At 41.4% G+C, this 12,191-nt stretch overlaps 1 protein-coding gene and 2 non-coding genes across 7 annotated transcripts in view; 1 reads left to right on the plus strand and 2 right to left on the minus strand.

The window, feature by feature from the left end:
• CCNB3 (cyclin B3) overlaps positions 1-1,421 on the plus strand; it is a 55,873-nt gene extending 54,452 nt beyond the window's left edge. For all 5 annotated transcript variants that reach the window (XM_065915238.1, XM_065915240.1, XM_065915241.1 and 2 more), the window contains 2 exons: positions 761-891; positions 1,114-1,421. In XM_065915238.1, coding sequence (XP_065771310.1) covers positions 761-891; positions 1,114-1,186 — 204 coding nt within the window. In that variant the 3' untranslated portion in view covers positions 1,187-1,421. The remainder of the gene's footprint in view (positions 1-760; positions 892-1,113) is intronic.
• Positions 1,422-3,757: 2,336 nt separating this feature from the next.
• Positions 3,758-3,829, minus strand: TRNAC-GCA (transfer RNA cysteine (anticodon GCA)). Its single transcript has one exon. It is a non-coding gene; the product is annotated as a tRNA-Cys (tRNA).
• Positions 3,830-5,112: 1,283 nt separating this feature from the next.
• On the minus strand, positions 5,113-5,219 carry LOC136154880 (U6 spliceosomal RNA). Its single transcript, XR_010660586.1, has one exon. It is a non-coding gene; the product is annotated as a U6 spliceosomal RNA (small nuclear RNA).
• Positions 5,220-12,191: the final 6,972 nt, after the last annotated feature.

The following is a 12,191-nucleotide window of genomic DNA, read 5'->3' on the forward strand; positions in this document are numbered from 1 at the left end:
AGCCTTAGTCATCCTTGTATTCCCAGCATTGTGTATGAGGCTTGGTTAATATTAATCCTAGCTCATATGGTATGGGCATGTGCTAGACTCTTGTTTCATGTGCTTTATGTATATTAGCTCATTTAATCCTATAATGTAATTACTGTGATGATCCCCATTTGGCAGATTTAGAAACAGCGGTACTGAGAAGTTAAGTAACTGGTTCAAGGTCATGTTGTAAGTGGAGCTGGAATCTGAACCCTAGCAGCTTGCCTGCAGAATCTTTGGTCTTAAGCACTCTGCTGTACTCCTTTGGCCACATGCTAGGCATCCTTAAAGTTGAATGAGAAAATAAATGCATGAAATGATAGCCGTTCGAGCCAGAGAGGAAGAACAACCTTAAGTTCCTATTGGCTGTTTTGTTGGGACCTCAAGTTTGTTCTGAGGTTTGCCTAGCCATTGGCTCTTAACTTGAGAGTGCATAAGTTATAAAGTCTGTCCTGTTCCTTGAATTCTTAGTGGATTTCAGTTTAAATACCTATGACTGGGCCTTATATCCAGCTGGTACATATGGATATAGCCATTCCACTAGCTTGCAGATAGAACATATTTTTCTAGGTAGTACCCTATAATGATTGGCCGATATCTGTGCTGTATGAGTCTGAATTGTTTGACTATCTTCCCTGACTGTACTATGGATAGGAGGTTTGGACTTGGGTGTTGGAGACAGGAAGGGTCTGCTTCCTGCCATAAATGTGACTGTTCATGTTGTTTCTTCCAGGCTCCTATCCTGGAGTATTACAGTGGCTACAAGATCTCTGATCTTCGCACCTTGGTCAGGCAGCTGAACATCCTAGTGAATTTTCATTCTTGCAATAGGCTCAAGACTGTACGTTCCAAGTATTCGCACAAGTAAGTATCAGTCTCCAGTTGAGGTTGGGTTTATGCTTCATCGTGGGGAGGCCCAGACTAACCTCACTTAAGGGGAAAGAAGGATTCAGGTACTTTTTTACCTTACTTTCTGTTCCAGAGTTAAAGCAAGATAGGGAACCAAGGGCCAATGTCCCTCTTATTCCATGGAGCCTCCTTGCTTTGGCCTATTTCACACTGAGCAGACCCCTCTTCCTTTTGCAGGATCTTCTTTGAAGTCACCAAAATCCCACCCTTGGACATGTTGACACTGGAAAAAAATATGAAGTTTTGCTAATTCTGAGGCTGAGGGTCTGGTATTCTGGCAGCAGCCACCAGGGCTGGCCAGGCGCATAAATAGGCTGTATTTATTCTGTCTTTGGATTTGTCTTTTCATCACTTTTCCTCATTTTTATACTGTTTGTCTTTTCCCAAACTGATGTTGTTATAAGTATTTAAGTTTTTTTTTTTTTACAAAAGAAAAGAAGTTGTTGTAATATTTGATAACAAATTTAATAAAACTTGATGGTTGTTGTTAAAATGACTCACTTCCCCTTTATTGCTCAGGAGCCCCATACGTAGCCCACAGATGTATTGTCCCCTGCCTAGTAAAGGCTGTGCCTCAGGATCTGGCTTATCCAGTTTCCCTATTTGAAGGCCTTCTCTTCAAAGGAAGAGGAATTGAGCTAGATGTACACTGATGGATGAGTCTCTAGAAGGAGCACCCTGGTGCTGGGGGGAGCAGTCCAGAGAGAGAGACCCCTTACAGACAGACAGGCCTCAGTGTTCAGATCTGGGGCAGCTGGATGTGTGGCCCAGTATCCATCAGTCCCCTTTTCTGGTTGCCTGCTTTCTTTGCTTCTTCCTACATGATGAAACGCCAATACTTTGGCCACCTCATGCAAAGAGTTGACTCATTGGAAAAGACCCTGATGCTGGGAGGGATTGGGGGCAGGAGGAGAAGGGGACGACAGAGGATGAGATGGCTGGATGGCATCACCGACTCAATGGACATGGGTTTGAGTAAACTCCAGGAGTTTGTGATGGACAGGGAGGCCTGGCGTGCTGCGATTCATGGGGTCACAAAGAGTCGGACACGACTGAGCGACTGAACTGAACTAAACATGATGAAAAGGTAGGGATCAGGATTTTCACTGAAATGTACCCCTACTTTTGCAGTTAGGTGACTTTCTAGAGTCTAAATTTGAAAAAAAAAAACTTGGTGTGGTGCACTGAAATCTCTTTTGGTCCTTCAGTCAAGAGGAGAAATTTCCACTGGTGAAATCTACAAGATGTCCCATGAATGGAAGCATCAACCACTTGCTCAATCCTTCCTTCATAAAGCTTTCAGTAGGTTCTACTCTATCCTATATTTGTGGTGAGGTATACTGATACGGCGCTTCTGTGCTGGCTCAGACGGTAAAGAATCTGCCACTTCAGTTATTAACAGATTCTGTGCCAGTTGATGAAGAGCCACTGCCCCAGTCTTGCCTCTAGGACTTATAGGACCTCCCCACCATATAGCAACTGAATCAGGTAATGTCTGTCATAGCAAGAGATCTCCAAGGCTCTGTCCTAGTGTTGTGACTGGCAACTGTTGTGATTGCTCTGTGGCTGATTATCATTTGTCAAATATTTTGAAATTTAGTCCTGGAGGTAGGTATCTGGTAGAGTGGGAAGTCATTGAAGACTCTCCAATTTTCACCCGAGTCCCCAGGCTAGTCTGGTCATATCTCCTTCTCTGATGAGTTGGAAACAGGAGGGAGAGCATGCCGTGCCTTAGATGCTTTCTTACCTTAGTGCTTTCTTACCCATTGTGTTAATTTTCCATTCTGTCTCCCAGCTTGCTTTGTTTTGTTGACCAAATATCATTAGGTTTACACCTGTCCCCTCCCACTGCCTTGCAGAGGGACTGAAGGGTATAGCCAGAGAGGTCCAAGCTGCTTGGTAGTGACTTAGCTGGTACAGCCAATTTTGTATAGACATGATAAAAGCACTAGGCTGGAAGCCCTCTTGCAAATCTCCAACCTCACTAAAAGGAAATCTCTTGTCTGTACCCACTTTTGAATCCTGCAGCTTCATCAGGGGAAACAATTGACTGTTTTACTTTCCCTCCTTTTTTCCACCTCCGTTGTTCTTTAGTGATGCTAATGAAACTGTCAGTCATTTTTGTTGTAGTTGTTGCACATGTCTCAAAATTTATTTTACACTCATCACTACTTCAAAAGTAAGTTAGCTCTTAGGCCTGAATCTTGTTATTTAATGCCTTACTAAAGAAGCACATCTATTTCTTTATCAAGATTTTGTGTTTATCTTTTGATTCCTCTGGTTCTATATAACTGATTTTCTTTGAACCTTATGCATTTTCAACAGTTTTATTGACATATAATTCACCCACTTATAATGTACAATTCTGTAGTTTTTAGTATATTCACAGAGTTGTACATTTATCATCACAGTCAAATTTTGGAACATTTTCATCATCCCAATAGAAACCCCATACCCATTAGCAGTCAGTCCCCATCCCACCCCATCCCTGTCCCCTAACCCTAGGCAGCCATTGATTTACTTTCTGTCTCTGTAGATTTAGCTGTTCTGTACATTTCATATGAGTTAAATCTTACAGTGTGTATAGCCTTTTATGTTTAACTTCTTTCATTTAACATAAGATTCATCCATGTTGTAGCATGTGTATTTCATTTCCTTTTTTTGATGAAAAATATTCCATTGTATGTGCTGTGCTTAGTAACTCAGTCATGTCTGACTCTTTGTGACCCTGTGAACTGCAGCCCACCAGGCTTCCTCTGTCCATGGGGATTCTCTAGGAATGAATCGTGGAGTGGGTTGCCATGCCCTCCTCCAGAGGATCTTTCCAACCTGGGGATCGAACCCAGGTCTCCTGCACTGCAGGCAGATTCTTTACCGACTGAGTCACCTGGGAAGTCCATTCCATTGTAAAGATAGAGCATATTTTGTTTATCTAATCATCAGTTGATGGGAATGTGGGTTGTTTTCACTTTTTGGCTATTGTGCATGATTCTGCTTTGAATATTCATGTACAAGTTTGTGTGTGCACATATGTTTTCATTGTTCATGGGTATTTACTGAAGAGGGAAATTGCTGGATTGTGTACTGCTTTACATTACCATCAGCAGTGTATGAGGGTTCCAATTTCATTACATCCTCTGCAACACTTTTTATAATCTGTCTTTATTATAACCATTCTAGTGGGCATGAAAGTGCTATCTTCTTGTGATTTTCTTTTCTTTTTCTTTTTTTCCATTTATTTTTATTAGTTGGAGGCTAATTACTTCACAATATTGTAGTGGTTTCTGCCATACATTGACACGAATCAGCCATGGATCTACATGTGTTCCCCATCCTGATCCCCCCTCCCGCCTCCCTCTCCATCCCATCCCTCTGGGTCTTCCCAGTGCACCAGCCCTAGCACTTGTCTCATGCATCCAACCTGGGCTGGTGATCTATTTCACCCATGATAGTATACCTGTTTCAATGCCATTCTCTCAGAACATCCCACCCGCGCCCTCTCCCACAGAGTCCAAAAGTCCGTTCTGTACATCCATGTCTCTTTTTCTGTTTTGCATATAGGGTTATCGTTACCATCTTCTTAAATTCCATATACATGCATTAGTATACTGTATTGGTCCTTATCTTTCTGGCCTACTTCACTCTCTATAATGGGCTCCCATTTCATCCATCTCATTAGAACTGATTCAAATGAATTCTTTTTAATGGCTGAGTAATATTCCATAGTGTATATGTACCACAGCTTCCTTATCCATTCATCTGCTGATGGGCATCTAGGTTGCTTCCATCTCCTGGCTATTATAAACAGTGCTGTGATGAACATTGGGGTACACGTGTCTCCTCCAGATCTGGTCTCCTCAGTGTATGCCCAGGAGTGGGATTGCTGGGTCATATGGCAGTTCTTTTTCCAGTTTTTTAAGGAATCTCCACACTGTTCTCCATAGTGGCTGTACTAGTTTGCATTCCCACCAACAGTGTAAGAGGGTTCCCTTTTCTCCACACCCTCTCCAACATTTATTGCTTGTAGACTTTTGGATAGCAGCCATCCTGACTGGCGTGTAATGGTACCTCATTGTGGTTTTGATTTGCATTTCTCTGATAATGAGTGATGTTGAGCATCTTTTCATGTGTTTGTTAGCCATCTGTATGTCTTCTTTGGAGAAATGTCTGTCTAGAAGAAATATGGAATGCTTCACAAATTTGTGTGTCATCCTTGCACAGGGGCCATGCTAATGCTCTCTGTATCATTTCAATTTTAGTATATATGCTGCCAGAGTGAGCACTCTTCTTGTGATTTTGATTCACATTTCCCTAATGGCTAAAGATGTTGGACGTTTTTATCTTGCGCTTATTTGCCATTTGTGTATCCTCTTTGGAGAGATATCAGTCCAAATTCTTTGCCCATTCTTACTTGGCTTATTTACTTCTATATTATTGAATGGTAAGAATTCTTTACATAATCTGGGATTATATTTATGATTTCAAATATTTTATCTAATTCTATGAATTGTCTTTTCACATTCTTGATTGTGTTAATTGAAGCATAAAAGCTTTTAATTTTGTTGAAGTCTAAATTTATCCAAGAAACCATGGCTTGTCAAGGTCATGAAGATTTACCTGCATTATTTCTTCTTGAGAGTTTTATAGTTCTTATATTTAGATCTTAAATCAATTTTGAATTAATTTTTGTATGTGGTGTGATATAGGAATCCAGTTCCATTTTCCTGCATGTGGACATGTGACTAGAGAAGGCAATGGCACCCCACTCCAGTACTCTTGCCTGGGAAATCCCATCGATGGAGGAGCCTGGGAAGCTACAGTCCATGGGGTTGCCAAGAGTCAGACATGACTGAGCGACTTCACTTTCACTCTTCACTTTCATGCATTGGAGAAGGAAATGGCAACCCACTCCAATGTTCTTGCCTGGAGAATCCCAGGGACAGGAGCCTGGTAGGCTGCCATCTATGGGGTTGCACAGAGTTGGACACGACTGATGTGACGCAGCAGCAGCAGCAGCAGCAGGACATGTGACTGAATTGGTTGCCTGGACCAATGCTTGGGTCCTAGCCTGGGCTCAGACCTCTTGTCTTGGCCAGGGAGGTTCTTTTCCTGATCAGATTTGCACAGCTAATAATGAAACGAATCTGAGACTAGAACTGCTGCTGCTGCTGTTTAGTTGCTAGGTCATATCTGACTCCTTGCGACCCTATGGACTATAGCCCGCCAGGCTCCTCTGTCCATGGGGTTCTCCAGGCAAGAATACTTGAGTAAGTAACCATTACCTTCTCCAGGAGATCTTCCTGACCCAGAGATTGAAACCAGTCTCCCACATTCCAGGCAGATTCTTTACTGTCTGAGCCACTGGGGAAGCCCCAAGACTAGAACAGCACAAGCTTTATCTGCTGGCTGAATAATGGAGAAGCAGGAATTTAGCTTGCAAATCAACTTCTCAACCTGCTTTGGGCAGAGACATCATATATATATAAGAGGTTCAGTGTAAAAGGTGGGTAATTCGAAAGAGAGGGAGGGATATTCTTGACTTACCTTAGAGCAGGGGTGTGGTTTGGACTGTGAAAAGAAGAGATGTGAAAAGCAAAGGAGAAAAGGAAAAATATACCCATTTGAATGCAGAGTTCCAAAGAATACCAAGGAGAGATAAGAAAGCCTTCCTCAGCGATCAGTGCAAAGAAATAGAGGAAAACAATAGAATGGGAAAGACTAGAGATCTCTTCAAGGAAATTAGAGATACCAAGGGAACACTTCATGCAAAGATGGGCTCAATAAAGGACAGAAATGGTATGGACCTAACAGAAGCAGAAGATATTAAGAAGAGGTGGCAAGAATACACAGAACTATACAAAAAAGACCTTCATGACCCAGATAATCATGAAGATGTGATCACTCACACTCACCTAGAGCCAGACATCCTGGAATGTGAAGTCAGGTGGGCCTTAGGAAGCATCACTACAAACAAAGCTAGTGGAGGTGATGGAATTCCAGTTGAGCTATTTCAAATTCTAAAAGATGATGCTGTGAAAGTGCTGCACTGAATATGTGAGCAAATTTGGAAAACTCGGCAGTGGCCACAGGACTGGAAAAGGTCAGTTTTCATTCCAATACCAAAGAAAGATAATGTCAAAGAATGCTCAAACTACCACACAATTGCACTCATCTCACACACTAGTAGAGTAATGCTCAAAATTCTCCAAGCCAAGCTTCAGCAATATGTGAACTGTGAACTCCCAGATGTTCAAGCTATATTTAGAAAAGGCAGAGGAACCAGAGGTCAAATTGCTAACATCTGCTGGATCATCAAAAAAGCAAGAGAGCTTTAGAAAAACATCTATTTCTGCTTTATTGACTATGCCAAAGCCTTTGAATGTGTGGATCACAATAAACTGTGGGAAATTCTGAAAGAGATGGGAATACCAGACCACCTGACCTGCCTCTTGAGAAACCTGTATGCAGGTTAGGAAGCAACAGTTAGAACTGGACATGGAACAACAGACTGGTTCCAAATAGGAAAAGGAGTACGTCAGGGCTGTATATTGTCACCCTGCTTATTTAACTTATATGCAGAGTACATCATGAGAAACACTGGGCTGGAAGAAGCACAAGCTGGAATCAGGATTGCTGGGAGAAACATCAATAACCCCAGATATGTAGATGACACCACCCTTATGGCAGAAAGTGAAGAAGAACTAAAAGCCTCTTGATGAAAATGAAAGAAGAGAGTGAAAAAGTTGGCTTAAAACTCAACATTCAGAAAACTAAGATCATGGCATCTGGTCCCATCACTTCATGGCAAATAGATGGGGAAACAGTGGCTGACTTCATTTTTCTGGGCTCCAAAATCACTGTGGATGGTGATTGCAGTCATGAAATTAAAAGACGCTTGCTTCTTGGAAGGAAAGTTATGACCAACCTATACAGCATATTACAAAGCAGAGACATTATTTTGCCAACAAAGGTCCGTCTAGTCAAGTTTATGGTTTTTCCAGTGGTCATGTATGGATGTGAGTTGGACTGTAAAGAGAGCTGAGCACAGAAGAATTGATGCTTTTGAACTGTGGTGTTGGAAAAGTCCCTTGAGAGTCACTTGGACTGCAAGGAGATCCAGGCAGTCCATCATAAAAGAGATTAGTCCTGGGTGTTCATTGGAGGGACTGATATTGAAGCTGAAACTCCAATACTTTGTCCACCTGATGCAAAGAACTGACTCATTTGAAAAGACCTGATGCTGGAAAAGATTGAAGGCAGGAGGAGAAGGGAATGACAGAGGATGAGATAGTTGGATGGCATTACTGACACAATGGACATGGGTTTGGGTGGACTCCGGGAGCTGCTGATGGACAGGGAGGCCTGGCGTGCTGCGTTCATGGGTTTGCAAAGAGTTGGACACGATTGAACAACTGAACTGAAATAATACTTCTTTTTAGTCCTTGTATGGGTTTTTCTGGTGGTTGTCATGGCAATTGGGTTGGGAAGATCCCCTGGAGAAGGAAATGGCAACCCACTCCTGTATGCTTGCCTGGGAAATCCCATGGATAGAGGAGTGGTGGTGGGCTACCATCCATGGGGTCACAAGAGTTGGATACAGCTTAGCGACTAAACCATCACCACCACCTGGAAAATACACAGCATACTTGGGCCCACACAGAAAGATCAAGGGTTTGGGGAGAGAGAAAGAGAGAGAGACAGAGACAGAAAGGGAGAGGAGAGAGAGGGAGATCGAGTGACACACATAGAGACAGAGAATGAGTGAGTAAGTTTTTATTGAAGGTGGGAACCTAGGGTTTCTGGGGCTCTCTCGTTATTGGTGAATTTTAAAATGCAAGAGTGGAATTTGAAGCCAGAGAAGAGAAAAAATAAGCAGTCCAAATGGTCAGTTATCAAATCAAATAAGATTGCTGTAACAAAGGAGTAGCAAATGGGGTGGGGCTGGCTACCAATGTTTTTTGAGGTTGCCATCTTTGAAGTGAGTGCCTCTTTGAAGTGGATGTCTGGGCAATCAAGGCTTAAGTCAGACATTTGCATTACAAAAAAGAGAAAATCCAAATGTCAGGACTTATGCTGCAACATGATATGCCTTTCTATTTATTGAAGTAGTTCTTTTCAACAGTGTTTTACAGTTGTCAGAGTATAATTTTTATATTTCTATTGTTATTATCTATTCCTAAGTATTTTTTAATGGAGCCATTAAAAAGTCTTGACCACTTTGAATTTCTTACATGTTTCAATTATGGCCTTGTAAGAGGGTGACCTCTTTGAGTCTTAATCAATTTTACCTCCTAAATATTTCTTGAATTGGCATTCTCATCATAGTCTCTATTACCGACTGCCCAGGTTTGAGATCTCATCTATTACCTAGATTACTATAGTACTTTCCTAAGTGATCTTCCTATCTTTAGTGTTGTTCCCTTCAAATTCACCTTCCATATAATCACCAGAGTGATTTATTTAAAATTCAATTCTAGATTATAGTTCTGGGTAAGATGGTTAAGTACTTGCTACTCTTTGTCCATTACTGAACACAGTTATAAAACCTGGACAGAATTCACGGCACAGCTGTTTGAGAATACTGAAAAGTAAATAGCTGCGGGAAGATTAAAGAAGAACATAAGAATTTGAGAATCCAACAAACCAGTGGTGATTTTCCCACTCCCCTTACCCTATTCCCCAACCTGAACTTAATCCATTTCGAAACATGAAAGTGATTACTGTAGTACAGTCAGAGAGTTCCAGGAGAAGCCCTCTAATTCTTGTTTGAGAAGTGAGAGAAGGGGGAAAGTCCGTCATTTTCCCCTTTATTTCTCTTCTCTAACATCCCAGGCCTCAGCCAGTCATTCAGTGGCAGCAACAGTGGCAGCAGTGAAGCCGTCAGAAACCAATACTCTTGGAAAGGGGAACCCTTAGTCTCTGCTGAAGCTGTGGCCATGAGAGCAGAATCACTTACTGTTGCTCTTTTTATCTCTCTGTTTTCCCACTGCTTGTTTTCAGATGTGGCACAATTGCAGAAGTGAACAATTTCCAACTGGAGGCATGAAAGGGAAATCCCAGGGTAGCACTGGTGAGATTGGAGAGGTAGGAGTCCAGGAAAGGGACCCCATAATGTTTTTTGTTAATGAGCTCCTGGATACCCACCAATAACCTGTGCCTATGTTGATTAGATCCCAATGAGCATAGCAAAGAACTGAGATAACTGACTTTTATCTAGATTCCAGACTGACCACTTAGTGGCACATACCAGACAAATCTGAGTTAACATTTGAAAACTGAACTGACATTGGACCGTTAGCCCACAGCAGGCTGGTGGGAACATATGGCCTGAACCTAATCAGATTAACTGCTAAAGCAAAAATATAAATGCTTTCCATACTTAGAGTTTTATAATGTCATATCTAAAATGTCCAGGATATACTCCAAAATTATCAGGCATAGAACAAACCACGATGATTTCAAGTTGCATGGCAAAAAAATACATTTAAAATTAAAAATAAAAATAAAAATAAAAAAACCACCACAACCAAAGGATGCAGATGTTGCACTTATCTGAAAAAGACTTTGTCAATTAACTGTTAAAATTAGAAATGAAAAAAAATAAAATTAGAAATGGATAGCAGAAACACTCTTGGAACAAATGTTAACATACAAAGCCTAATGAGATAACTAGAAGATATAAAGAAGTAAAAACTAGGTGACAACTTCAGAATTGAAAAATGCAGCTGTTGTTGTTTAGTTGCTAAGTTGTGTCCGACTCTTTTGCAACACCATATGGACTTTAACCCCCCAGGCTCCTCTGTCCATGGGATTTCCCAGGCAAGAATACTGGAGTGGGTTGCCATTTCCTTCTCCAGGGTATCATCCTGATTCAGGGGTCAAACCTGTGTCTCCAGAAATGGCAGGCAGATTTTTTTTTTTTTTTTTTTTTTTTTTTACCACTCAGCCACTAGGGAAGCCTGAAAAATACAATAACTGACATTAAAAAAAATTCACCAAATGGGCTTAATAGCAGAAGTATGATGTCAGAGGAAAGAGTCAGTAGACTTATTTTTTTTAATTATTTAATTTTAATTAGAGGATAATTACTTTATATTATTGTGATGTGTCTTCCCCAATGCTGAAACCCCCTCCCACCTCCTTCCCCACCCTATTCCTCTGGGTTGCCCCAGAGCACCTGATTTGAGTGCTCTGCTTCATGCATTGAACTGGCACTGGTCATCTATTTTACATATGGTAATATACATGTTTCAATGATATTCTCTCAAATCATCCCAACCTCGCCTTCTCCCACTGAGTCCAAAAGTCTGTTCTTCATGTCTGTGTCTCTTTTGCTGCCTAGCATGTAGAATCATCAGTACCATCTTTCTTTCTTTCTTTTTTTAAATGTATTTATTTTAGTTGGAGGCTAATTACTTTACAATACTGTAGTGTTTTTCCCCATACATTGATATGAATCAGCCATGGGTTTACATGTGTTCCCCATTCTGAACCCCCCTCCCACCTCCCTCCCCATCCCATCCCTCTGGGTCATCCCAGTGCACCAGCCCTGAGCACCCTGTCTTATGCATCGAACCTGGTCTGGTGATCTGTTCCACATATGATAATATACATGTTTCAATGCTATTTTTTCAGATCATCCCACCCTCACCTTCTCCCACAGAGTTCAAAAGACTGTTCTATACATCTGTCTCTTTTTCTGTCTCACATATAGGGTTATCGTTACCATCTTTCTAAATTGCATATATATGTGTTAGTATACTGTATTGGTGTTTTTCTTTCTGACTTACTTCACTGTATAATAGACTCCAGTTTCATCTACATCATTAGATCTGATTCAAATGTATTCTTTTTAATGGCTGAGTAATATTCCATTGTGAATATGTACCACAGCTTTCTTATCCATTCATTTGTTGATGGGCATCTAGGTTGCTTCCATGTCCTGGCTATTATAAACATTGCTGCGATGAATATTGGGGTACACGTGTCTCTTTCAGTTCTGGTTTCCTTGGTGTGTATGCACCCGTGGACTACAGCTCGCCAGGCTTCCCTGTCTATCACCAACTCCCGGAGCTTGCTCAAATTCAAGTCCATCAAGTGGTTGGTGGTTGGTTGATGGTGGTGATTCCATCTAATCGTCTCATCCTCTGTCGTCCCAGTCTCCTCCTGCCTTCAATATTTCCCAGCATCAGGGTCTTTTCCAATGAGTCAGTTCTTTGCATCAGGAGACAAATTATTGGAGCTTCAGTATCAGT

This window comes from Muntiacus reevesi, chromosome X (genome assembly GCF_963930625.1).
Source record: "Muntiacus reevesi chromosome X, mMunRee1.1, whole genome shotgun sequence".
NCBI lineage: Eukaryota > Metazoa > Chordata > Mammalia > Artiodactyla > Cervidae > Muntiacus > Muntiacus reevesi.